Source organism: Orcinus orca, chromosome 7 (genome assembly GCF_937001465.1).
Source record: "Orcinus orca chromosome 7, mOrcOrc1.1, whole genome shotgun sequence".
NCBI lineage: Eukaryota > Metazoa > Chordata > Mammalia > Artiodactyla > Delphinidae > Orcinus > Orcinus orca.
In genome coordinates, this window is record NC_064565.1 from 101,686,357 (window position 1) to 101,714,326 (window position 27,970).

The 27,970-nt window shown below is 46.4% G+C and overlaps 1 protein-coding gene across 11 annotated transcripts; it reads left to right on the forward strand.

Moving 5' to 3' along the window:
• The first annotated feature begins 37 nt into the window (after window positions 1-37).
• Window positions 38-27,534, forward strand: STK36 (serine/threonine kinase 36). Of its 11 annotated transcripts, none has more exons than XM_033427527.2 (27): window positions 38-173; window positions 764-934; window positions 1,627-1,767; window positions 1,875-1,952; window positions 7,085-7,215; window positions 7,668-7,917; window positions 9,339-9,432; window positions 9,726-9,895; window positions 10,055-10,242; window positions 10,768-10,870; window positions 12,256-12,402; window positions 15,765-15,947; window positions 17,123-17,220; window positions 17,665-17,770; window positions 19,468-19,618; window positions 19,805-19,932; window positions 20,463-20,567; window positions 20,924-21,022; window positions 21,109-21,197; window positions 21,365-21,428; window positions 21,620-21,730; window positions 23,157-23,231; window positions 23,657-23,831; window positions 24,090-24,237; window positions 24,469-24,616; window positions 25,179-25,925; window positions 27,158-27,534. In XM_033427527.2, exons 2-27 carry the CDS (start codon window positions 773-775, stop codon window positions 27,299-27,301), a joined length of 4,035 nt encoding a protein of 1,344 aa, XP_033283418.1. In that variant the 5' UTR covers window positions 38-173; window positions 764-772; the 3' UTR covers window positions 27,302-27,534. The 11 variants fall into 11 exon arrangements, with proteins under 11 accessions (XP_033283418.1, XP_033283417.1, XP_049568553.1 ...); XM_033427526.2 differs by lacking the exon at window positions 38-173 and adding an exon at window positions 199-327; XM_049712596.1 differs by lacking the exon at window positions 38-173 and having other exon boundaries at window positions 580-934.
• Window positions 27,535-27,970: the final 436 nt, after the last annotated feature.

The window sequence follows — 27,970 nt, forward strand, 5'->3', positions numbered from 1 at the left end:
GGCCGTTTCTAGGCAACCTCGGACTCCCGGTCCTTACATGGTCCTGAGGGCCAAGGGATGGTTGGGAAATGCCCTAGGAAGTGCCTATGGGCGGCCCACCGTCTCTCCCACACCCCTGAACGCCTATTCCTCCGAACCTCTGACCAGTTCTAGCGAGTAAAATTGGTAACAATGTGAGTCTAAGGAGACCGGCAGTGGGGGTGGGACGATAAGTCCCACGATAAGAACGATAAGTCAGGCAAAATACGAAGGCACCTAGAAGGGGCGGGGCTGAAGGCCAGGGCCGGCGTCCCTCGGCCTGAAGAGCTTGAAGCTCGTAGGCTTGGGGTAAGAGAGGCGCTCCTGTCCGCTAAGCCGGCGGGCCGAGGGTGTGGGCGGGGGTGCTGAGGAGGTTGTCAGTGGCAGGAACTTTGGGGTGGCTGGAAGGGGCGGGGTCGGTGGGCGAGGCTGGATGGAGGGGGGCGGGGTCGGGTGGGTGAGGCTGGGTGGAGAGGGTGGGGTGAGGGGGAGAGGCTGGGTGAAGGGGGCAGTGGTCGGGTGGGCAAGGCTGGGTGGAGGGGGAAGGGGGACACGGGGTCAGGTGGGAACAAGGTTGGGTTGGGAGACAGGAAGAGAAAAGGAGGGAGGATTGCGGAAGGCACTCTGCTCCAAGATCTCATCTTTCCATTCTCTACCCTACCTTATTTATGAGGCCTGGATTGTTACGAAAAAAAAGGAAAAGGCAAGGCGGCTAACGTTAACCTTTCTTTCATGCCCGAACCAGGCCTCCCAGATGTGTGGAACTGTCCCTGGAGCTGTAGCCCTTCACCACCATCTCTATCTCCTTCTGAGGGATCCTGAAATCTCTGTCATGGAAAAGTACCACGTGTTGGAGATGATTGGAGAAGGCTCTTTCGGGAGGGTGTACAAGGGTCGAAGAAAATACAGCGCTCAGGTGGTGAACAAAGAGGGATATCTCTTGGGTGGTATCCCACACCCTCAACTCCAGTGGAGAATGGGGCCAGAATACTGACCTGTATTCGTAGGACACTGATTCCTTCATACTTATGAAATATGAGCTCTGAAATTGGATTACTTGGGTTCAAATCGCAGCTCCACCACTTTCTAGCCTTAGAACTATAGACAAGTTACTCAACCTCTCTATGTCTCAGTTTCCTCATCTATAGAATGAAAATAGAACAGCGTCTTATTGGGGTATGAGGATTAAGTGTGATGTCACACTGAATATCTTAGAGCAGTGCTTGGCACCTAGTAAACAGCAATTATAATTATTTTTAATATTATTATCTATCATACCATGAAGGAAGGGATAAACCACCTGAACTCTATTCTTCCCTCTTCATTTTTTCTTCCTTCCCTTTCCCCTAAATCCCTTAAATATTGAGTTCTTTATCCAGTTCTTTTCCCAGAATACACCAAAGGGATCTATCTGGCAGAGGCTCTTTCCTCCTAGGGTGAGAGCAGGGGAAACCTGGGTAAGACCAGGGTACCATGGGGAAAGTCGAGTGGGAGACTAGCAAGTATAGTGAGAATTGCTCAAACAATCTGAAGTCTGAGTTCTGGAGCTTTGAGGCTAATGTTTAAATAGTGTGGTTAGGCCTTGACTCTTGACCTTACCACTGACAGGTGGTGGCCCTGAAGTTCATTCCAAAATTGGGACGCTCAGAGAAAGAGCTGAGGAATCTGCAACGAGAGATTGAAATCATGCGGGGTCTGCGGCATCCCAATATTGTGCATATGCTTGACAGCTTTGAGACTGACAAAGAGGTGCGCTTTGGTTTTGGGTCACCTCTCGCCGAGAAGGGTCCCAGGAATTTCCCATCCTCAAAATGCATAAATGTGGAGCCATTAGTAGCATTGCCTTCTCCCTGCAGGTGGTGGTGGTGACAGACTATGCTGAGGGAGAGCTTTTTCAAATCCTAGAAGATGATGGAAAACTTCCCGAAGAGCAGGTATTCCTGGCTCAAACTTTTTCTACCCATGACCTCTTCTCAGTTTAAGGACTGAGAGCTGAGGGCATTGAGAGTCTCCAGTTTGAAAACTCCCAAGTAAAATATAAGAGTCTAGGTATATGTAGAGGCAGTGTGGTGTGACAGTAAAGTATGTGAACGCTGGAACCCAAATCTCTGAATACAAAGGTTGGGTCTGCCACTTTGTAGCCTGATCTTCTTGGGCAAGTTACTTTAACTTCTCTTTGTTCGCTTTCCTCATTTTTTTTGGTTTTTGTTTTTATTTCCATTACTCTAGGAGGTGGATCAAAAAAGATCTTGTGGGCTTCCCTGGTGGTGCAGTGGTTGAGAGTCCGCCTGCTGATGCAGGGGACACGGGTTCGTGCCCCGGTCTGGGAGGATCCCCCATGCCACGGAGCGGCTGGGCCCATGAGCCATGGCCGCTGAGCCTGCGTGTCTGGAGCCTGTGCTCCGCAACGGGAGAGGCCACAACAGTGAGAGGCCCGCGTACCGCAAAAAAAAAAAAAAAAAAAAGAGTGTGCTTCCTATGTTTTCCTCTAAGAGTTTTATAGTGTCCAGTCTTACATTTAGTTCTTTTTTTTTTTTTTTTTTTTTTTTTTTTTGTGCTACATGGGCCTCTTACTCTTGTGACCTCTCCCGTTGTGGAGCAACGGGGTCTTTTGTGTCTCCATACAAATTTTAAGATTTTTTGTTCTAGTTCTGTAAAAAAATGCCATTGGTAACTTGATAGGGATTGCATTGAATCTGTAGATTGCTTTGGGTAGTATAGTCATTTTCACAATATTGATTCTTCCAATCCAAGAACATGGTATATCTCTCCATCTGTTGGTATCATCTTTAATTTCTTTCAACAGTGTCTTATAGTTTTCTGCATACAGGTCTTTGGTCTCCCTAGGTAGGTTTATTCCTAGGTATTTTATTCTTTTTGTTGCAGTGGTAAATGGGAGTGTTTCCTTAATTTCTCCTTCAGATTTTTCATCATTAGTGTATAGGAATGAAAGAGATTTCTGTGCATTAATTTTGTATCCTGCAACTTTACCAAATTCATTGATTAGCTCTAGTAGTTTTCTGGTGGCATCTTTAGGATTCTCTATGTATAGTATCATGTCATCTGCAAAGAGTGACAGTTTTACTTCTTTTCCAATTTGTATTCCTTTTATTTCTTTTTCTTCTCTGATTGCCATGGCTAGGACTTCCAAAACTATGTTGAATAATAGTGGTGAGAGTGGACATCCTTGTCTTGTTCCTGATCTTAGAGGAAATGCTTTCAGTTTTTCACCATTGAGAATGATGTTTGCTGTGGGTTTGTCATATTTGGCTTTTATTATGTTGAGGTAGGTTCCCTCTATGCCCACTTTCTGGAGCGTTTTTATCATAAATGGGTGTTAAATTTTGTCATAAGCTTTTCTGCACCTATTGAGCTGATCATATGGTTTTTCTTTTTCAGTTTGTTAATATGGTGTATCACATTGATTTGCGTATATTGAAGAATCCTTGTATCCCTGGGATAAATCCCATTTGATCATGGTATATGATCCTTTTAATGTGCTGTTGGATTCTGTTTGCTAGTATTTTGTTGAGGATTTTTGCATCTGTATTCATCAGTGATATTGGTCTGCAATTTTCTTTTTGGAGTATCTTTGTCTGCTTTTGGTATCAGGGTGATGGTGGGCTCATAGAATGAGTTTGGGAGTGTTCCTTCCTCTGCAATTTTTTGGAAGAGTTTGAGAAGGATGGGTGTTAGCTCTTCTCTAAATGTTTGATCGAATTCACGTGTGAAGCCATCTGGTTCTGGACTTTTATTTGTTGGAAGATTTTTAATCACAGTTTCAATTTCATTACTTGTGATTGGTCTGTTCATATTTTTTTATTTCTTCCTGGTTCAGTCTTGGAAGGTTATACCTTTCTAAGAATGTGTCCATTTCTTCCAGGTTGTCCATTTTATTGGCATAGAGTTGCTTGTTGTAGTCTCTTAGGATGCTTTGTATTTCTGTGGTGTCTGTTGTAACTTCTTTTTCATTTCTAATTTTATTGATTTGAGTCTTCTCCCTCTTTTTCTTGATGAGTCTGGCTAATGGTTTATCAATATTGCTTATCTTCTCAATAACCAGCTTTTAGTTTTATTGATCTGTGCTGTTGTTTTCTTTGTTTCTGTTTCATTTACTTCTGCTCTGATCTTTATGATTTCTTTCCTTCTGCTAACTTTGGGTTTTGTTTGCTCTTCTTTCTCTAGTTCCTTTAGGTGTAAGGTTAGATTGTTTATTTCAGATTTTTCTTGTTTTTGGAGGTAGGCTTGTATTGCTATAAACATCCCGCTTAGAACTGCTTTTGCTGCATCCCATAGGTTTTGGATCGTCCTGTTTTCATTATCATTTGTCTCTAGGTATTTTTTGATTTCCTCTTTGATTTTTTCAGTGATCTCTTGGTTATTTAGTAGCATACTGTTTAGCCTCCATGCGTTTGTGTTTTTTATGGGTTTTTTCCCTGTAATTGATTTCTAATCTCATAGCGTTGTGGTCTTGATATGATTTCAGTTTTCTTAAATTTACTGAGGCTTGATTTGTGACCCAAGATGTGATTTATCCTGGAGAATGTTCCGTGCACACTTGAGAAGAAAGTGTAATCTGCTATTTTTGGATGGAATGTCCTATAAATATCAATTAAATTTATCTGATCTATTGTGTTACTTAAAACTTGTGTTTCCTTATTAATTTTCTGTTTGAATGATCTGTCCATTGGTGTAAGTGAGGTGTTAAAGTCCCCTACTATTATTGTGTTACTGTCGATTTCCTCTTGTATAGCTGTTAGCAGTTGCCTTATGTATTGAGGTGCTCCTATGTTGGGTGCATATATATTTATAATTGTTATATCTTCTTCTTGGATTGATCCCTCGATCATTACATAGTGTCCTTCCTTGTCTCTTGTAACATTCTTTATTTTAAAGTCTATTTTATCTGGTATGAGTATTGCTACTCCTGCTTTCTTTTGATTTCCATTTGCATGGAATATCCTTTTCCATCCCCTCACTTTCAGTCTGTATGTGTCCCTAGGTCTGAAGTGGGTCTCATGTAGACAGCATATATATGCGTCTTGTTTTTGTATCCATTCAGCAAGCCTGTGTCTTTTGGTTGGAGCGTTTATTCCTTTCACGTTTAAAGTAATTATCGATATGTATGTTCCTGTGACCATTTTCTTAATTGTTTTGGGTTTGTTTTTGTAGGTCCTTTTCTTCTCTGTGTTTCCCACTTAGAGAAGTTCCTTTAGCATTTGTTGTAGAGCTGGTTTGGTGGTGCTGAATTCTCTTAGTCTTTGCTTGTCTGTAAAGCTTTTGATTTCTCCATCAAATCTGAATGAGATCCTTGCCGGGTAGAGTAATCTTGGTTGTTGTTCTTCCCTTTCAACACTTTAAGTATATCATGCCACTGCCTTCTGGCTTGTAGAGTTTCTGCTGAGAAATCAACTGTTAACCTTATGGGAGTTCCCTTGTATGTTATTTGTCGTTTTTCCCTTGCTGCCTTCAATAATTTTTCTTTGTCTTTAATGTTTGCCTATTTGATTACTATGTGTCTCGGCGTGTTTCTCCTTGGGTTTATCGTGTATGGGACTCTCTGCACTTCCTGGACTTGGGTGGCTATTTCCTTTTCTTTCCCACGTTAGGGAAGTTTTCAACTATTATCTCTTCAAATATTTTCTCGGGTCCTTTCTCTCTCTCTTCTCCTTCTTGGACCCCTATAATGTGAATGTTGTTGCATTTAATGTTGTCCCAGAGGTTTCTTAGGCTGTCTTCATTTCTTTTCGTTCTTTTTTCTTGATTCTGTTCCGCAGCAGTGAATTCCAGCATTCTGTCTTTCAGGTCACTTATCCGTTCTTCTGCCTCAGTTATTCTGCTATTGATTCCTTCTAGTGTATTTTTCATTTCATTTATTGTGTTGTTCATCTCTTTTGTTTGTTCTTTAATTCTTCTAGATCTTTGTTAAACATTCCTTGCATCTTCTTGATCTTTGCCTCCATTACTTTTCCGAGTTCCTGGATCATCTTCACTATCATTATTCTGAAATCTTTTTCTGAAAAGTTTCCTATCTCCACTTCATTTAGTTGTTTTTCTGGCGTTTTATCTTGTTCCTTCATCTGGTGCATAGCCCTCTGCCTTTTCATCTTGTCTATCTTTCTGTGAATGTGGTTTTTGTTCCACAGGCTACAGGATTGTAGTTCTTCTTGCTTCTGCTGTCTGCCCTCACTTTCCTCATTTTAAAATGGAAATAATAATAATGTCTACCTCATAAGGCTATTGTGAAGATTAATGAGTTAATTCCTGTAAAGTGTTTGAAAGAGTGCCTGACACAAGTGTTCAATATATCTAGCTATTTTTAATGCTGTTGTTATTGTTAGGCACCTCTAGGTAAGAAGGCCCAGTGTGGTGGTACCAGAGAGGCAGGAAGGGATAAGCGTTGTGGTTAAGGCAGGATTCACCACCAAGGCACAGTGGTTAGCCGTAGGATTTGGTTGAAGACATTCTCCAGCCATATTCATTCTAGGGATTTCTCTGTACTCTAGCAAGTAGGCCCCCTTCAGGACTTCCTGTCACAGCATTCTGTTTCCTTCCAAGCATTCATCATTATTTGTAAGCCATCATCTTATTTGTTTTGTCAGTCTTGTTTGTTTGTCTGGCTACTTCTCTTGAGAGAAGGGACTTCGTCTTATTTAATAACAGCTAATATATATTGAATGCTAAGTGCCAGGCACCATTCTGAGCAATACGTTACTTTACATGCTTTAACTCATTTAAATCCTCACAATGATCCTATGAAATAAGTAGTATCATTATTGTCGCCTTATGGGTAGATGATGAATCTGAGAGCCATAAGATAATTTGCATGTGGTCATGCAGTTAGTGAGACTCAATAAATTTTCCTTGAACGAATGAATGAACAAATGAAAGAATGAATGGATAGGGGAGCAAGAACTAAGGAAGGTATCTTGTGAAGCTCTGGAAGAAAGGGAGGGAAGAGAAGATCACATCAGTAGTAGTATTAGGGTGGAGTCTTTGGGCTCATCAGCAGACTCCTTCCGCTGACTTCTCCTTTCTTCCTCTCACCTGACTGTTTGACCCCTAGGTTCAGGCCATTGCTGCCCAGTTGGTGTCAGCCCTGTACTATCTGCATTCCCACCGCATCCTCCACCGAGACATGAAGCCTCAGAACATCCTCCTTGCCAAGGGTGGTGGCATAAAGCTCTGTGACTTTGGGTGAGGTGCCTGACCTTCTGTCTCTGCTTCCAGTTCTGCAAGGAGCCTTAGATCATATGCTTGAGTTCCTTGGGCCTCATTTTAGAACCTGAGCTGGAGACTGGGATTCCTGCTGGGTCTTGGAAGATGGTCTGTTTGTTCAGGTTGGGGATATCTCGCACAGTGATAGGTAGCAGTGACCAGCTCTAGAGTTTATTATTTCTCTATTTCTCTATCTGTCTATCTGTCTATCTCACACAGTGACCAGCTCTAGTGTTTATTATTTATTCATTTATCTATCTAATTTTTGGCCCTACCCACTGCATGCTGGATCTGAGTTCCCTGACCAGGGATCGAACCTGCGCCCCCCTGCAGTGTAAGCACAGCATCTTAACCACTGGACCGCCAGGGAAGTCTCTCTTGTTTTTATTGAATATCTTCTTTTTCCATTTTGATTCCATCATCTACTGCAGATTTGCCCGGGCTATGAGCACCAACACGATGGTGCTGACATCCATTAAAGGCACACCACTCTACATGTCTCCAGAGCTGGTGGAGGAACGACCATACGACCACACCGCGGACCTCTGGTCTGTGGGCTGCATACTGTATGAGCTGGCAGTGGGCACTCCTCCCTTCTATACCACGAGCATCTTTCAGCTGGTCAGCCTCATTCTCAAGGACCCTGTGCGCTGGCCCCCCACCATTAGTCCTTGCTTCAAGGTGATGGATACTGAAAGACTGCTTTTGCATCAGAAACCTGTCTCCCTCTGCCCTGTTCCCTTTTCCACAATTTTTTTCCAGAGCTGGGGCTGCACTTTGCAGTTACTTAATTGATGCAGGAGCTGGGGCAAGCTGCCTTGCTTTTGTACTGCAGAGCCTTATTCTGGGAGGGTGATCTAAGGTGTGCCCAATTTGGGAGTAGCAGCCCCTCCTTGGGTCAGGCTGTCCTTTATCAAAATGGAGAGGTAATTTCAAGACACCAGAAACAGATATTGGTTCCTTTACACACTCTCTATTCTACTAATTTCCTATCAGATGCAATGGCCGAATGATTTCCAGATTTGCCAACACAGCTGTCCTCTTCCTGAAAGAATCTTTAGATATCCAAATGGCCATAGCTGATGGGGCTAGCTCACTGATTAGGGGCAGAGGATAGAGATGGTGCCTGTCTTTTGCAGTTAAATCTCAGCAGGCCGGGGTGGGGGTGGGGGGAGGGAGGAAAAGGAATTGACCTTTTTTATTTTTCATCTAGGGCAAGATTTGAGCCTTCAATAAAATTTAAATGCAGCCTTCTCCCAGGGTAAAACCTCATGATAACTTTCCTTTGTTTTATCTAAGATGAAAAGAGACAAGTTTCTCCCCAACCTGTTTAGCTGGGGGTGGCCCAAATAATTATCAAAAAGAACCTAAACAAAGGAAGCATAATTGGGTGATATCCATAAGATATACATTCTCCCTTAGGGCAGACATGCAGGTATCTCCAGCAAGAGCCAAGGTGTAATGATCACCTTGTTTTAGAACAAGGGTTGTAATCTACTAGTACCTTCTATTCCTATTTCAGGCCCAGTTGAGGATTTCCCCAAGGACACCTTATAACAGATGTACCCTTTTCAGACAGTCTCCCCGCCCCTCCACCATCTGAAGACTTGCTGAAAGATTTGTTTTTGAGTGCTCCCAAACACATCTTTACACAATGACTTATGCGTGTGAGTGTGCTTTTAACTGTAAGTGCATTTGTTCCTACCCAGCACAAACAAACCACAGTCAAAGGGAGGGCAAAGTGAGCAGTTTGGGACCCCCTTGAATGTTTGCTTTCTGAAGATGATTGTGAAGATGACATCCCTCTCTTTCCTTCGTTTTTTTTCACTTCTTCACAAAGCTGTTGACATTGAGATTTCTGGTTTTACTTTTGGGGTTCCAAAATGTCCATGGACTGGGGCTCCCCAGAAGGTGAGGCAGTGAGGTCTGTTCATGATTTCAGCCAGGGAAATGAGGCCTAAGGATAGGATTAGAGAGGGCGTGATTAAGACCAGCCAGTCTGTTGTAAGAATGCACTCAGGAGTCTTGGTTGGCCGATTCTGATGAGTTTGAGAGAGCCTGTGGAGAAGTGAAGACTGATGGGGTATCCGTTCTCTCCACAGAACTTCCTTCAGGGACTGCTCACCAAGGACCCCCGGCAGCGTCTGTCCTGGCCAGACCTGTTACATCATCCCTTTATTGCTGGTCGTGTCACCAGTGAGTCCTTAGGGTTCCCAGGGCTCTTGCACTTCCCTAATACTCTACCCAATGCAACCCCTGACCCCAACGTCTGGATCCAACATATATTCTTTTCCCCACCAGCTTGAATTTTCTCCCTAGCCCTTTGCATGACCCTTGCCACTTCCCTTGTAACCCCAGTCCCTCTTTGTCACTTTGTCAAAAGGGTCTCCTTCCACAGAAGCCTGGAGTTGCTGAAGTTGTCTCTGGCCAAATGGAAACAGTGGCGCAGCTCCAGTGTGATCACCTGTCCCCCTCTTCTCTCCTTGCAGTATTAACCGAGTCAGCAGGCCCAGATTTGGGTACCCCATTCACCAGTCGCTTACCCCCAGAACTTCAGGTCCTAAAGGACCAACAGGCGCATCGTCTGGCCCCCAAGGGCAATCGATCTCGCATCTTGCGGCAAGCCTATAGGCACATGGCTGAGGAGGCCAAGCAGAAGGTGTGTGGGGCAGAAGGGCATGTATGACATAGCCAGGCTAGTGACTGGGGGAGTTGGAGAAGGAGGGTGACTTTCTAGGGTTGGGAAGGGGCCACGAATAGGATTCATAGTGCCTTATGACAACCAAGTAGTTCTGACTCAGTGTCTCATTTCCCGCAGAAACACCAGAACCCAGGACCTGCCCTCGAGCAAGAGGACAGGACCAGCAAGGTGGCTTCTGGCACAGCCTCTCTGACCAGACTAAAGGCCACTCCTCAGGAACCAAGTCTCTTGACTGGGGTCTTAGGCTCAGAAATGAAGAGCAGCTGGGCTGAGTGGAGGGCTGGAGAAGCTCCCCCTGCGCCTTGGTGAGGAGGGTAGAACCAGGGATTTATAGGATGAGGTCGCTTGCAGATCTTTGGCTCCAGTCAAAGCAAATACAGCATGGTCCCTGTCACTCACTACTGCCTAAATGTAGACAGGGCCCTGGGAGTCTTGAGTCCTGGGTGCCTGAACCCTAATTCCAGGTATTGATACTTTCCTGATTCATCAGGAAACGTGGAAACTTTCCTTTCTCTATGTCTCAGTTGTATTGATTCATTAACTGAAAAGGAAAGAATCATCTCCACGCAAAATGGAAGATTATTTGAGTTGAGAGCTACGGGTGAAAACCGCCAAGATAGCTTTGAGAAGAAGATCCAAAGTGGGAGGGCAGTCAAGGATATGCGTGTAGTGGACCTATCCTGTCCTGGCCAGATCCTAGAAGGAGGTCTCCTCTAGCCAATCCTATATGGCTTATTTTTCATTCCTATCCTGGATGTAGAGGGAGGGACAAGTTCATGAACTCTAAGCCTCACAGGTCTGGAACTCATCTTACTCCCTGCTTCCTCTAGCAGGGAAAACTGGATCACCCAGGATTGTGAGCAAGCATTCCCAGAGCTGAGGCCAGAGGTGGTGGGCCAGCAGAGCCTTGATGCAGTTGACCTAGAAAATGAGGTGAGACCTAGGGGCTCCTCCTGGCCTTGTCCCTGCCATGGGATGTTGGGTCTTGGTAGATGTTTTCTAGAACAGTGATTCCCAACCCTCCAAGGAATAGCTCCCTTTGTGTTAAAAATTGCTTTCTTATTATTTATAGATTTTAATTGCATAGTATCTGAACATTTAATTATCAAAAATTGGAGTACATAAGTAAAAAGGAAAGTCCCTCTTGAGCCTTATTTCAGTCCCAGAGGTGTCTGTCTCCTTCCTAACTTTTTGTGCTTTTTCATATATTTATATATATGTCCACATAGAATATATAGTTTGGCTGTTTTTACATTACTGAGTTCATACCATATGTATCGTTTTGCCTCATGCATCTCTTACATGATCTGTTCTAGAGATCTTTCTACATCTACTTCAATCTTTTGTTTTTTTAAGGTTTTAACTTTTTATTTTGAAAACATTTCAAACTTAAATAATAATTGTGAAAATAGAACCAAGAATTCTTATATACCCTTTCACCCAGATTCACCAATTGTTAAAATTCTGCCACATTTGCTTTGTGGTTCTCTTTCTCTATATATGGACACATCATCTTTCTGAACCATTTTAGGGTAAGTGCAGACATGCCCCTTTACTGCCAAATGTACTTTAGTGCGTATTTGTTAGGATCAAGGTGATGCACTTGCACCACCTCAGTGCAATTATAGAAGTCAGGAATTTGACACTGATATGATCCTGTTACTTAATCTACAGTCCATATTTAGATTTTGCCAATTGCTCTGGTAATGTTCTTTATAGCAAAAACATGTTTTTCCCCCAGTCCACAATCCAATCCAGTGTTAAGCATTGCATTTAGTTGTTATGCTTCATTAGTCTCCTTTAATCTGAAACCGTTCCTACTCTTTCTTTGTCTTTCATGCTTGATAGTTTTTAGGTGCACAGGTCAGTTATTTTGTAGAATGTTCCTCAAATTGATACTTTTGCATAATTAGATTCGAGTCATGCATTTTTGGTGGGCACACTACATAAGTGATGCATTGTCAGTACTACAGTCTTTTTAACAACTTCTTAGTATGTCCTAATATGTATGTGCCATGGTTGATTATTCCCTTACTGACTGGCTCTATGATGTTTCCAATTTTTTTTATTATAAACCACGCAGTGGGTATCTTTCTAGGTGTCTTTTTATGCACACCTGCCAGTGTTCTCCGAGAGACTTTTCAAGACCCCTCATTTACTGCCAACTCTACCTTTTTAAACGGGTGGCTGAAAAAAATACATCTGTGCCAAAGGAGTCACTGGCCTTTTGCAGTTACTTCATGATTCCCCAGGTTGGGAGCTACTACCCTTGAACCTGACACACTCCTCCTGACCTCCTTCACTCCCTGATGCCTCAGGAGCCAGGCAACGATGATGCTGAGTGGCGGCACCTGCTAGAGACCACTGAGCCTGTGCCCGTCCAACTGAAGGCCCCTCTCGCCCTGCTGTGCAATCCCGACTTCTGCCAGCGCATCCAGAGTCAGCTGCATGAGGCTGCAGGGCAGGTAACCAGCAGAAGCATACCATGGATGAAACTGGAGACTGTTTTCACAGATGAGGCATTAAAAAACGTTGATTGACATAAGGAGAAAGGAAGTTTGTCCCTTTCCTATTCTCTTTCACTCCGTCTGTTCAATTCAAGGAGATTTGCCAACCTCCTTTAGTAATACAGAAAGAGCAGACCTTGGGTTTTTCTTTCTGAAGGGAAAAGTATTCCTCTAGAGCAGGGATCAGCAAACTTTCTGGTGGAACTTTTTTAGGCACTGTTGTCCAAGAGGAAAAAATGGAGGATATCATGTAACGACTTCTATAATGAGAGAAGACACATTTCCACAAAATTTTTGACAAAATTAAAAATATGTAACAATTTAAGTGTGTAATATTTTCTAATGCAGGTATACTAATGAGAAGAATGAGATTCTTTTTTAGGGGATAACATCTTGCTTAATTGGTGTTCATAATTAGTATTCTCTCCTACAAAGCCTTTCCTTGTGTCTCTGAAATGGTGATCTTCTTTCCTGGGAACTCACCGAAGTATGTTGTGTGCATCTCTCTCTCTTTTCTTTAAAGTTTTTTTTTTTTTAATTTTATTTATTTATTTAGGCTGCGTCAGGTCTTAGTTGTGTCATGTGGGATCTTTCGTTGCGGCCAGCGGGCTTCTCTCTAGTTGTGGCATGTGGGCTCCAGGGCGCGTGAGCTCTGTAGTTTGCAGCACGTGGGCTCTCTCGTTGAGGCGCACAGACTCAGAAGTTGTGGCGCGTGGGCTTAGTTGCCCCGCGGCATGTGGGATCTTTGTTCTCCGACCACGGATCGCACCCGCATCCCCTGCATTGGAAGGCAGATTCTTTACCACTGGAAAGAAGTCCCTTTTCTTTAAAGTTTTAAAAAATAATTTTTAGTAAATTTACCAAGTTGTGAAATCATCACCATAATTCAGTTTTAGAATATTTTCATCACCCCAATAAGATGATTCTTAACTATTTACAGTTAATTATCATTCCCACTCCTAGTAACAGGAGACTACTTTCTGTCTATTATATTTGTGTTTTCTGAACATTTCATATAAATATGATCATACAATGTATAGTCTTTGTGTCTGACTCCTTTCTCTTAGCATAATTTTTTTTTTTTTTTTTTTGCGGTACGCGGGCCTCTCACTGTTGTGGCCTCTCCCATTGCGGGACGCGCAGGCTCAGCGGCCATGGCCACGCGCCCAGTCGCTCCACGGCATGTGGGATCTTCCCAGACTGGGGCATGAGCCCGTGTCCCCTGCATCGGCAGGCGGACTCTCAACCACTGCACCACCAGGGAAACCCTTAGCATAATGTTTTTGAGGTTCATTCATGTTGTAGCGTGTATCAATACTTAATTCCTTTTCATTGCTGATTAATATTCTGCTGTACGGATATATCACATTTTGTTTATCCATTCCACTAATTGATTGAAATTTGGATTGTTTCCAGTTTTTGGCTTTTATGAATAATGCTGCTTTGAACATCCATGAGGAAGCCTTTGTGTGGACATATGTTTTCATTTCTCTTGGGTGTATGCATAGGAGTGGAATTGCTGGGGCATATAGTAAATTTATGTTTAAGATTTTAAGAAACTGCTGGACTATTTATTTTCCAAAGTGGCTGCACCATTTTACATTCTCACCAGCAATGTATGAGGGTCCTCATTTCTCCACCTCCTTGCCAACATGTATTACTGTCTGTCTGTCTGAGTGTAGTCATTTTAGAGAGTGTGAAATAGTATCTCATTGCCATTTTAATTCACATTTTGCTAATGACTAATGTGAGCATCTTCTCATGTGCTTATCAGACATTTGTATTAATATTTCTTCTTTGGTGAAATATCTAATCATTTCTTTGGCTCATTTTTAAGTTGGGTTGTTTTCTACTTGAGTTGTAAGAATTCTCTGTATCTTCTGGATATAAGACCTTTATCAGATGTATGATTTGCAAATATTTTCTCCCAGTCTCTAATATGTCTTTTTATTCTCATAAGAATGTCTTTTGAAGCACAAAGGTTTTAAATTTTGAAGTCCAGTTACCATTTTTTTCCTTTGTGGATTATACTTCTGGTGTTGTATCTGAGAAATCTTTTTTAAACCCAAAGTCTTGAAGATTTTCTCCTATGTTTTTTCTAAAAGCTTTCTAGGGCTTCCCTGGTGGCGCAGTGGTTGAGAGTCTGCCTGCCGATGCAGGGGACACGGGTTTGTGCCCCGGTCTGGGAAGATCCCACATGCCACGGAGCGGCTGGGCCCGTGAGCCATGGCCGCTGCTGAGCCTGCGCATCCGGAGCCTGTGCTCCGCAACGGGAGAGGCCACAACAGTGAGAGGCCCGCGTAAAAAAAAGCTTTCTAGACTTTTAGCTCTGACATTTAGGTCTCTGACCCATTATGAGTTGATTTTTGTATATATTGTGAGGTAGGGATGTAAGTTCATCTTTTCGCATGTGGTTATGTAATCATCCCAGCACCATTTGTTGAAAAGACTCTCCTTTCGCTCTTGAATTACCTTGGCACCCTGCACCTCTCTTTTGGCCCTTATTTGTCCTCCTTGTGTTGAATAATTTTTCAGTGGGGAAAGAGGTTAACAACTCTGCCTCCAGGGTAAAACTTTCTGAGTTAGAATTCCAGCCAAACTACTGTGTGTGATTATTGACTACTTACTTAACCTATCTAGAAGCTTCAGTCTCCTCGTCTATAAAATGGGTAATTGTATTTACTTTACAATCACTAGGGTTATTGTAAAGATTAAGTGAGTAAATAAGTGAACAGATTCAGAACAGTGAGTAGCATATTGTAAAGCGGTTGATGTAAACGTTAGTCTTCTTTTGAAGAATAACTTTTTAAAAAATAACCATTTAAAAATATAATACTGTCCTGTATAAAAATAAGTGGTAGGTAGGATCTGGCCTGCAGGTCATATTTTGTCAACCCCTGATCTAGAGTTGAATAATATTGTTTTGTCTATCTGGAGTTGAGCAACATTGTTTTGTGCCCATTGTTTTTAATTTTCAGAAATGTGTGTGTGTGGTTTCATTTTGTTTTAAGGTGAAGGGCTGGAGAAGGGAGGGAGCAGATAGGAATGTCACTGGGTCTGTCACTGACTGAGGGGAGGTGTTCCCCCCTCCCCCCGGTTTGGTCACCTCTAAGTCAGGTGACCTGGCCATCTATATTCCCCTTTCCTGGTACACTTTCCCTGTTTCTTTGTTCTCCTTTTCTGGGTTTTAGATTCCCAAAGAAAGGAATGAGAACATTTGGTCTGCTTTGTCAACATCTTGGGGACACTTGGTATCTGTGACTCTCCTTCCTTTACCTCTCATAATATCGATTACTGTCTCTTTCCCTTGTGTCACCCAGATCCTGAAAGGCGTGCTGGAGGGCGCTTCCCATATCCTTCCTGTGCTCCGGGTCCTGAGCAGTCTTCTGTCCAGCTGCGGTGGTGACTCTGTTTCCTTGTACTCCTTCTGCCGAGGGGCAGGGCTCCCCTGGCTGCTGCTCAGCCTCCTCCGACACAGCCAGGAGAGCAGCAGTATCCAGCAGGTAAGCGCTGTGCCAGGAGCCTCTCAAGACTTAGCAGAATTTCTTCTCTTTGGATTTCTTTTCTTTGAATTGCCATCTCTATTTGGCCCAACTGCCTTTTCTTTTCTTCTCCTCCTCTCTAGTTAGTAGATCATGAATTGCAAATTCTCATGCCTTCCGAGGCCAGGCAGATAATGTCATCAGTGAAGTAGACTGTGTGTGACTATATGAATCAGTGGGAATGTGAGAAACTGAGATCTCGTGCTCAGTTGGAACGGGGCATCCTCTCCTCAGCGCCAGCTCACTGTTGTTAGGGGGGAATATGGGCTCAGTGGTGCCAGATCCTGCAGTTTTCCAAGAAAAGCTAGGAATCCAGATTTTTATGTGCAATTTCCCAATATTTAAAGCACTGTGTTTTTTTTTGTTTGTTTGTTTGTTTGTTTTTGCGGTATGCGGGCCTCTCACTGTTGTGACCTCTCCCGTTGCGGAGCACAGGCTCCGGACACGCAGGCTCAGCGGCCGTGGCTCACGGGCCCAGCCGCTCCGTGGCATGTGGGATCTTCCTGGACCGGGGCACGAACCCGCGTCCCCTGCATCGGCAGGCAGACTCTCAACCACTGCGCCACCAGGGAAGCCCAGAGCACTGTGTTTTGAAAGGTAAAATCCTAGGCTTTACAGGCCTGATTTTATAGAGCAGGGTACTGAAATTCAGAGATTAACTAACTCACACACGGGCACTGCCTTCTCAGTGGTCATGGAGATGATAAGTGGGAGAGCTAGGAGTGAGTCTCAGTGTCCACGTCCCTGTGCTGTGTCCCGACGCAGCTGAGCTGAAAGGCCGGAATGCAGAAATGTTTAACGTGGCCAAGGCTTGGCGGCTGGAATCTGCACTCTGCCGATGAGTGTTAGTCTTGAGAGTTTTTAAGGAATTTAGAAAAGAATTTGAGCTATTTTGAAAAATAGAACCTCCTAAACTCCAAAATGCTGTTCAGGCCCAAACAAGACACATTTTCTGGCTGTTTACAGCCCGTCGGCCGCCACTTTGTTACCTCTGGATCTCCTCTCTCTGTCCAAACACTCTCTTCCCTCTGTCCCTTTCTGTTTGCTCAGCCTGACTGGATATCTGACACACTTTTCCCTTAGTCTTTGTTTCCATCCCCTACATTGCCCTAACTCTCTGTCCTCTTCCCTGGCAGCAGCGTTGGTATGGGACCTTCTTACGGGACCTGATGGCTGTGATTCAGGCCTACTTTGCCTGCACCTTCAATCTGGAGAGGAGCCAGACAGGTGACAGGTGGGATGAGAGACATTTTGCTCTGTTGGCCAGTTTGGCTTCAGTTTCTACCCCCATTTCTTCCCATCCCCATTAGGAAGAGGCTAAGTAAGGAGAAGCCATGATTTGTGCCAGGTTTAGGGGTCAGCTGAGTGACCTCTTAGAGTCCACCTAGTCCTCTTAAGGACCCCGAGACACCTCCAAGTTTGCGCACGGAACTTCAGGTTCTAAGCGTTAGCAGTCACACTAAATGGAAGGCTCAGGGTGTGAATAAGCTAGAGAAAATGACAAAGAGGCCTGGAGGTATGTATGTGCAACTGTGTGTGTGTGTGAGGGGAGAGGAGAGAGAGCACTCTGATGTGTTCCTTTGCAGAGATTCTCCTACCTGCCCTGAACGGACCCATTCACAACATGTGGGCTTTTAGTAGAGAGATGAGAAGAAACCACGGACTCATTTTTTCCTAGCCTACAGGTATTTCAGGAAGCTGCCAACCTCTTTCTGGAGCTCTTGGGGAAACTACTGGCCCAACCAGATGACTCCGAGCAGACTTTGCGGAGGGACAGCCTTATGGTAATCTGCTCCCCCTTCCAGATTTCTGTCTGTGGTTTTCCCTGTGTTTCTCCCATCCTCTTTCTTATGGCTCTGTAGGGTTAGATCGAGGTAATACAACAAATGTTTGTTGAATGCCAGCTATGTGTCATATGCCATCTGAGTAAGAGAAAGTCCCCATCTTCAAGGGATCAGGGCTAGTCTAATAGGAGAGATGTGATCAAGGACAACAGTGTGAAAAGTACATTAGAACTTCATGTAAAATGTAGAAGCACCGCTGAAGAAGACTAACACTACTTGGAGGGTCATAGAAGAAATCTTTTTTTTTTTTTTGGACCCGCCACGCAGTATGTGGGATCTTAGTTCCCTGACCAGGGATTGAACCCGTGCCCCCTGCAGTGGAAGCACGGAGTCTTAACCACTGGACCGCCAGGGAAATCCCTAAGAGTCATAGAAGAAATCTTGAAGGAGGAAATCATCTCTGCTAGGATTTGAAGAATGAACAGAAGTTTGCCAGGTGGATGAGGCAGGAAAGTAGGGAGGACATTCCGGGTAGAAAGAGCAACCTATATTAAAGCCCAGAGGCATTAAGCAGTGTGGCCTATTTTAGGGAACTACAAATAGCAGTATTTCTTCTTGAATAGACTTACAGATCAGCTAGTATTCCCAACCTTGTTTGTCCTACAGACTAGTAACCTATGTGGGTTCTCTCTCCTGGACTCTGGAGGTGAGGGATGGGAAGGGAGGCTTGAAAGAGAAAATAGTTGAGTTCTGACTGATCAGAGGAGACAGAGAGCAACATGCTCAAGGAGGGAAACAATTGCCTGGTCGTTGTTCAGACTGGAAACTGGGAGCACAGATTTGGGCTACATTCCTACTTCCAGCTAGCAGCTAGCAGTCCATTCAGTCTCTCTCTTTTTTTTTTTTTTAAATTTATTTATTTATTTATTTATTTTTGGCTGCATTGGGTCTTCATTGCTGCGCACGGGCTTTCTCTAGTTGCGGCGAGCGGGGGCTACTCTTCGTTGTGGTGCACGGGCTTCTCATTGCAGTGGCTTCTCTTGTTGTGGAGCACGGGCCCTAGAGCACAGGCTCAGTAGTTGTGGTGCTTGGGCTTAGTTGCTCCCCAGCACGTGGGATCTTCCCGGACCAGGGCTCGAACCCTTGTCCCCTGCATTGGCAGGCAGCTTCTTAACCACTGCGCCACCAGGGAAGCCCAGTCTCTTCTCTTCTGAGAGCCCATTTTAACATCCCTCACCCTTTCCGGTAAGGAAGCTTTTAACATCTAACGTATGTTTTGGCCAGTAGTGACTCACATTATTGGTCAGCACTTCTCATATGTCACTGTGCACTGAGTAGCATGGGGAGTTTGGAATAAATTCCCCACCTCTCGAAATTCTGAATCAATAAGACTGGGTTGGGAAGGACCCATGAATCCCCAGGAATTCTTATACACAGGGTCCACAGATAATACTTTGAGAAACTCATCTAGGGAGCAGCTGATCAGAATAAAAGGATTGACACCTAAAATTCCTGTCCTTGAAATGTGAAGGCAGATATATGGCACTTTCTGTGTGAGGAATCCTTAAGAGTCCATCAGCTGGTCCCCCTGGGTTTCTCTCCTCCTTTCTCAGGTTCTCCGGGCACTCCTGCTCCTTATGCTAAGTCCAGTCAGTTTTCTGATGTGCCTGCTGTTAACCCTGCCTTGTCTCCCTTAGTGCTTTACTGTTCTGTGTGAAGCCATGGATGGGAACAGCTGGACCATCTCCAGAGCTTTCTACTCCAGCCTGATGACCACACAGCGGGCTGTGTTGGATGGGCTCCTTCATGGCTTGACAGTTCCACAGCTCCCTTTCCACAGCCCCCCAGGTAACTGGAATGGGAAGGTAAGGTTCTCTTGACCTACTTGTTGAGTAGGTCCAGCTCTGCTCTTTCTCCTGCCATTACCTAGAATAAGCCTGGCATTTAGTGAGTGTTAAATAACTATGAACTGAGAGAAAGAATGGGGAATCTTAAACAACCAACGCCTTCCTGCGTTCTTTGCCTTTCTCGCAGGAGCCCCCGAGGTGAGCCAGCCGCTTCGGGAGCAGAGTGAGGATCTGCCTGGAGCCCTCTCCTCGGCACTGGCAGCCTTATGCACTGCTCCTGTGGGGCTACCTGGCTGCTGGGAAGCCAAGGCGCAGGTCTGAGCTACAATTTTTTTGTTCCTGTCCTCCCTGTTACCAAAGTAGGGGAGGCTGGCCCAGCTTTTCAGAAAGGCAGAAAAACAAGCTTTTATGCCTCCCTTTACTCAGTACTTCCAGAAACAGATGCTCCCACTAGGTTTGAGCCACTTGTAGAACATGATGTAGCCAAAATCCCAGAGCCCTTGTTCAGCTGATTAGAGAGCTCAGTGACAAACTGCCCGTGTGGTGGGGTAGCTGATCTGAAGCCACCAGTGATGCTTCCTCAAGGGTTCAAGATTCAGATTTCCTGCTCCCTTTTGGCTAGCAACACTTTCCTCTGTACCTGCCGGCAGTGGGACTTAACTAGGCCTTGCCTTTTGGTTCTCCACTGGCCATGAAGACTGGGAATGGAATGGGGGCTGAGGTTCCTGGTGAATCTGGGGAAGAGTGGCTAGCAGGGGGTTGAGAGTCCTGATTAGTTGGAGATATGAGAGGAATGGGATTGGAATAATGGGAATGGGATTGAGTCTTCAGGTATGTCTCTACAGATCTCCCGGCATTTGGCAAACCAGCTCACTGAAGACAGCAACCAACTGAGGTCATCCCTCATCTCTGGCCTGCAGCATCCCATCCTGTGCCTACACCTTCTCAAGGTACTGCCTGCCCATTAACTCTTGGCCTTTCAGACTTCTTTTTCACCCCAAGGACTAAGAGAGAGAGAAAGAGACACTGAGAGAAATGAGAGACTCCCCCCTTGGAGGACCCCCTTCTGCTTTTAAAATTGTTCAGCTGAGATGGCCCTACTGTCAGCCAGTCCTCAGCAGAACCGAGAAGTGTCCACATCTCACAGTCTTTCAGCAAGAGGCACAAGTGGCCTGAATTTCTCTAATATCCCTAGTTGTGGATACTAGATCTGTCGAGAGGCTAGCCTGCTTTCAGCTGAGCCTTTCAATCTAGGAGCCCAGGGGCTGCTCTGCCTCCCTGACAGACTCCTTCCCACTCCCTTTAGGTTCTCTACTCCTGCTGCCACGTCAGTGAGCCCCTGTGCTGTCTTCTAGGGCAAGAGCCCCTGGCCTTGGAGTCACTGTGGAAGTTGGTCCAGGGCAAGGTAGGCCGGCAGCACGAGTGGGCATCTCTTGGGGGCCCCACCATCTCAATCAGAGGAGCCTCTGGTATCTCGGGTTTCCTTTGTAGGTAAAGGTAGTGGATTGGGAAGAGTCTGCTGAAGTGGCACTGTACCTCCTCTCCCTTCTTGTCCTTCACCTCCAAGATCTGCCTTCTGGGTGAGTCATAAAGCAGCGTCTCTCCACTGAAATCTTCCACCCACATAGCTCACCCAGACATGGATTGTGGGGAGTGACACCCTACAGCCTATCCTTAGGAGGGATTGGGACAGAGGGTGTGAGGGTTTCTGTGAGGGCAGCAGCCTTGATGTATCTCTTTATTCCAGAATGGAGAAGCTAGGCAGTGAGGTTGCTACTGTCTTTACCCATTCACACGTCGTCTCTCTTGTGGTGAGTTTTCAACCTTCATCTTCCTCCACTTTTCACCCTATCATCCCACCCTTCTGCAAGCAGGAGAGTCATTTCCTAATTTGCAGCTGTTTGTGAGGCATTCTTCTGGACCAGGACAAAGAAATAAATCCTGCCTGTCCCGAGTACCATTCAGATGCGGACATTCCTCCACCTTGTCTAACTCTCCACAGAGCGCGGCAGCCTGTCTGTTGGGACAGCTTGGTCAGCAAGGGGTGACTTTTGACCTCCAGCCTGTGGAGTGGATTGCAGCTGCCACACATGCCCTGTCCGCCCCTGCGGAGGTGAGCTCTACCAGGGAATGCAGACACGCATTTTCTCTGAGTCAAATAAGATCTGCGTTCAGGGAGAAAGACTGAAATGCCAGCAAGCCTAGAGTAAACTAAGGAGTGTGAGAGAATCAAGGCGTCTTTCCTGTCCTATCCTTCTGCCCTCGGATAATAGATCCCTCTGAGTCCAGACTGTCAGGGCTTTAGGTTTGTTGTTAACTTGCAGGACCTCTGATGGGGGAGGGGGAGGGGGAGGCAGCGTGTGTGTGTGTGTGTGTGTGTGTGTGTGTGTGTGTGTGTGTGTGTGTGTGTGTGTGTGTGTGTGTGTGTCTCTCTCCTCTGATGGGGGAGGGGGAGGGGGAGGCAGCGTGTGTGTGTGTGTGTGTGTGTGTGTGTGTGTGTGTGTGTGTGTGTGTGTGTGTGTGTGTGTGTGTGTGTGTGTGTGTGTGTGTGTGTGTCTCTCTCTCTCTCTCTCTCTCTCTCTCTCTCCCCCCCTCCCTCTGGCACTTGCCTCCTGAAGGATCTCCCCTCCAGCCTCTCTCCTCTCCAGTCCATTTTCTTCACTGCCACCAAAGTGAGCTTTCGTAAAGGAAAACCTGCCCATTTGTTCAACCAGTAATTATTTCACACATAAATATAATAGTGAGTACCAGGCACTATTCTCGGCTTTGAGAATACAGTAGTGAAAGGAGAGACACAAAAATCTCGCCCATGTGGAGCTTGTGTAAGTCCTCAGTGGCTTCCCACGGTTTCTGGGTTAATGCCTAAATTGGTTAGCAGGCTACTCAAAGCTCATCTGTTCCCTCTGGGCTCTCTAATCCTGCTCCACCAAAGAATTAACATTTCCAAAGTTCACTGTGGTCTCTCACGACCTGCCTTTATGGAAGCTTTGACCTCTCCCTTCCTCATCTCCCTTTTATTTTATTTTTTTAAAATTTTATTTATTTATTTAACATCTTTATTGGCATATAATTGCTTTACAATGGTGTGTTAGTTTCTGCTTTATAACAAAGTGAATCAGTTGTACACATATACATATGTCCCCATATTTCTTCCCTCTGGCATCTCCCTCACTCCCTCTCGTCTCCCTTTTAAACTTTTAATTCCATCAGTTTCCTACCTCCAGGAGGCAGAGTTAGCACTCTCAGCTGTGTCCCGTTCCCTCTCCACAGCCCTCACTCACAGCCTCTCGTGTAGCAAAAGCATCTTCCTAAACTCTAATGGTTTGTCTGCCTGCTCACCCTACTGACTGTGTGTCTTTAGGACAGAGTTAGTCATTGAACGAATAGGCAGGAGCCAAGACTCCTAAGTCCAAAAGAACTCTCCCCACTACACCAGGCTGAAGAAGAACTCCTCCTGCCTGACTTGGAGTTGGGAGCACAGGCCTGTGTGGTCACCTCACCCCTCTCAGATCTGCTCTCTTCCCACCTCTCTCCGACAGGTCCGGCTGACTCCACCGGGTGGCTGTGGATTCTATGATGGCCTCCTCATGCTTCTGCTGCAGCTGCTCATCCAGGTACAGCTGCATCCTAGGACGGATGGGAAGTAAGGAGAGCTGCTTTGGGGAGCCACTGGCCAATAGGAAGGAAGAAGCAACACAGTCACCTCTCCTCTCACACCGCCTGTGATGGCCTTAAATGGGACCCATCTGCTGTCAGTACGGACCCTTTGAGGGGAACCATTCAGCTACATCCCTTGGGATTCAGTGGGAAGAAAGTTGTAATTACCTGGTTTCCAGTAGACATACACATGGGTTGAGAGGTCAGGGGTTAAGATGTGATAAGCGAGGGAACTGGGACAACAGGGAAATCCTAGGTGGGAAAACAGAAGGAATTATTTCTGGGACTCCTCTTCCTCATAGGTCAGGGACAAGAGTGAAAAAAGGCGTTTTGACTCCTGTCTTGGACCTCCTCGTTTACCCTCATTCAATTTTGTCTCTAGCAGGGGAAGGGTAATCCAGTAAGGGTCGTGGCTAGCTCAGAAATGTGGACCGTTCTGTGGCACCGCTTCTCCATGGTGCTGAGGCTCCCTGAGGAGGCATCTGTACAGGAAGAGGAGCTGTCACTGTCCAGTCCACAAAGCCCAGAGCCAGACTGGACGCTGATCTCACCCCAAGGTATCTTTCCAACAGCACAGCCCCTCTTGTCGGACCAGTGTGTTGATTCCTCTTCAAGGGGAAACAGCCTAGAACTGGGTTAGCCCATGGAGGTGGCTACTGCTGCTGCCGCCTGGGGAGAGGGTGGCAGAGTCTGTGCTGGAGCTGCTCAAGGACAGGGAAGGGACTGAACAGGGGGTAGCCCTGAGAGCCTTGGGGACGCAGTGGCATCCTGACCTCTTGCCTGCTCCACTGGGTCCCCATTCTTGGTGTTTCCAGGTATGGCAGCCCTGCTGAGCCTGGCCATGGCCACCTTTACCCAGGAACCCCAGTTATGCCTGAGCCACCTGTCTCAGCGTGGAAGTATCCTCATGTCCACCCTGAAGCATCTGCTTTCGCCCAGCTTCCTGCATCACCTGACCCAGGCGTGAGTTGGAGCTAGAGGAGGGAGACCAGAAAATTCAATGTTGGCTGTTGGGGGGAGGAGGAGGGGAAGGCAGGAGAGAAAGAGCTGACAGCTTGAGCTATGAGGCAAGAAATGGGATTACTGAGGTTGGGGAAGGAGAGCTGGACTAGGGAATTTGAGAAGAGTCGGGGGAAGAAAGCTAAAGGGTGGGTGCACCAGACTGAGTATATCCTTCCACTCTCCCCTCCTTAGGCCTCAGGGGCCTGAGTTTCTCCCCGTTGTGGTGCTCTCTGTCTGCCAGCTCCTCTGCTTCCCCTTCGCCCTGGATGTGGACGCTGACCTCCTTGAAGGTGTCTTGGCTGACCTCACAGACTCAGAAGTCACAGCCCACCTGCTGCAGGTACTGGGGAAGCTACCCAGGCAGGAACGTGGGAGAGGAAGGTGGCCCAACCCTGTGTACTCAAATTCACTTCCCGACACCTCCGGGGCTCTCGCAGGCCCCTGTAGGAGTGCAGCACCTGGCTTGGTCTAAGAGTTGAGTGGAGAAAGCATTCGGGCCTGAACAGAGGCATGTGGTTGGAGCTGGGCTGGTGCCTCTTCTCTCCATCAGTCCGATATCTGGATTCACTTGGAACCCAGTGGGGCAGATATCTTAGTCTAGGCCCTGGAGACTCAGCTCCTCAGCTGGGAATCACTTCCTTGGAAATTGTTGGCATTAAGCAGTAAGTGGGTCTCTGGAGCAGAGAGACTAAGTCCTTGCAGAGCAAGGCATGGACTTGGGAAGGACCTGTTCTCCTGGGCGCCACGTTGTGTCTCACGTGCGGTGCTGTGGCTCAGGTCTTCCGACTTTCTGTGGTATTCTCACCAGAGTTTGGCTTTTCTCTCTCCCAGATTGTGGGCTCCGTCTCAGTATCTTGCTGCAGTGTATTCTCCCTCTCCCTGCACCCCTCCCCCTTCTCCAGGTCTGCCGCCACCATCTTCCACTGACACAAGCCGAGCTGCCCATCAGTCTGCTCACACGCCTGGCCCTCTCTGAGCCCCCCTCTCTCAACCAGTTTGTGAGCACAGTAGCCGCCTGCCCTACAACCACCATCTCATTCCTCTCAGCTGCCCTCCTGGGTGACCAGCCGCTGCTGACCTCTGACCTTCTCTCCCTCCTGGCCCACACCGCTCGGGTACTGTCTCCCAGCCATTTGTCCTTTATCCAAGAACTCCTGGCTGGCCCCGATGAATCCTATCGGCCCCTGCGCAGCCTCCTGGGCCACCCAGAGAATTCTGTGCGGGCCCGTACTTACGGGCTTCTGGGACACTTGCTCCAGCACAGCGGAGCCCTGCGTGGGGCCCTGCAGAGCCAGCTAGGACTGCTCAACCTTTTGCTGCTGGGGCTTGGAGACAAAGACCCTGCTGTGCGGCGTGGTGCCAGCTTTGCTGTGGGCAATGCAGCCTACCAAGCTGGTCCCCTGGGGCCTGCCCTGGCAGCTGCGGTGCCCGGTATGACCCAGCTCCTTGGAGATCCTCAGGCTGGTATCCGGCGCAATGCCGCATCAGCTCTGGGCAACTTGGGGCCTGAGGGTTTGGGGGACGAGCTGGTACGGTGCCAAGTACCCCAGCGGCTCCTAGAGGTGGCGTGTGGAGACCCCCAGCCAAATGTGAAGGAGGCCGCCCTCGTTGCCCTCCGGAGCCTCCAACAGGAGCCCTGCATCCATCAGGTACACCTGAGGGGACTTTGGAATCACCATGATGGGGCTGGTTTTCACAACATTTTTCTGAGATAGTCTTTAAGGAATTGGGACATCTAGAAACCCAAGCTGTATCCTTCTCTGGGATCAGGAAACCCAGGGGCCGTGACTTGGTCATGAGTTTTTCATCTAACATTTCACACCTGGAGAAGGGAGGGGACCTGGAAGAAGGCTCCATTGGGCTAGGAGATGCCTGGGATCTCAAGGACCAGCGTTTCTTTCTTCTGGAGGCTGTGCAGGAGGGAGGTGAGGGAAGACTAGACGTTGAGGTATAGAGTGGTTTCATTCTGAGGGCCATGAAGGTGCTAACTATCTTTTTTAGCACTTACCATGTGGAAAGTACCATGCTAAGCATTTTACCTTTATTATCTGGTTTAAGCTTTGCTTCTCATTTTGCAGGCAATGAAACTGAGGCACAAAGAATTTAATAACTTGTCCAAGTTACAAAGCTAATATGTAGGATTGGACTTTTGAACTCAAGAGTCTAAGTCCAGAGCCCATGCTCTTTTTTTTTTCCTTTGGCTGTGCCACAGGGCATGTGGGATCTTAGTTTCCTGACCAGGGATTGAACCTGTGGCCTCTGCAGTGAAAGCATGGAGTCTTAACCATTGGACCACCAGGGAAGTTCCTAGAGCCCATGTTCTTAACCTGCTTTACTCTGTTTTTTTCTTTTTTCTGCTCAATTTTCAGTATATAAACAGCCCAATGGAAAAATCATACGTCTACCTATGATAAAGCTAAACCTCCAAATTATAATAGTTCAATGTGGCAGCATCGGGTGGTCCATGCAGAAGGGAGGTTCTGACAGGATGGTTATGATATATATTAGAGTTTTTTGGCAGTCCGTGTGGGGAAATAATAAAAGGGATTCTTGATGGTAAGGAGGTCCAGACCCACTGGTCTAGATCCACAGCTGGGAGTCTCACCTTTTGGCTTAGTTTTACTGCTGCATTTATTACCTCTTCCTGGGGACAAGTGCATAGGTCCTTTGGTGCCTTGGTTTCATGGTCTATAACCAAAGAGAATGGAAATAGACCTCTGGTCCTGGTGATTCCTGTCCCCAAGGTCTGTCTTCTCCCACACAACCTATTTTGAGTCCCCAAGAGCTCATTTTCCTTTTCTTCCTTTTCTAGAGTGGGAATTGCTGGGCCAAATCACAGTCCTCTGCATGTCATGTTCTGTCATCTCTCTCTATCCCACAGGTGCTGGTGTCCCTGGGTGCCAGTGAGAAGTTAGCCTTGCTCTCTCTGGGGAATCAGTTACTGCCACGTAGCAGTCCCAGGCCGGCCTCTACCAAACACTGCAGGAAGCTCATTCACCTCTTGAGGCCAACCCACAATACATGACCCCAGATTCCTGGGGTCCAGCCTCCAACGTTCATTGCCCTACTGTTGCCAGCCCTTCCTTTTTCTGCTCTACAAGCCGCCAACTCAACCAAGAGCTAAAGAGACTGAAAGAGATAAGCTGCCAATCAACTGATTTGAGAACGAGAACCTAGAAGAGATTTATGTATAAAGCTCCTTCTTTCCCCCAGATTCAGGATGATTTCAGCCAGTAAACTTCATTATTGTTGGTGCCAGAGGAGATTCCTTTCTTCTCTACATCAGGGGGTCTTTTCTCCAATAATGTGCCTTTAAACCCAAGGGACATGCCTCCTGGACCTTAGGGAGACACCTTCTACCTGAGAGGTCTCTTCCTTTCTGGAGCTCCTGAAATCTTCCCAGCAGGTTCTTGTTTTAGATGCAGTGGTCCCAGACAGTGATGAAGACAGAGCCTGCCTCTAGGGGATAGCCTGCTGTGGGGATAAATGCCATCAGTCCCTGTTATGGAGGGCTCCCCAGCCTGTAGCCCCCATTCCCATCCATTGGTGGGGGTGTACCTTTTCTTTCTTCCTTCCTTCCTCCCTCCCTCTTTCCTTCCTTCCTCCCTTCCTTCCCTTCCCTTCCCTCCCTTCCTTCCTTCCCTCCCTCCCTCTCTCCTTCCTTTTTTCTTTTTTTTTTTTTTTTTAACCCTAC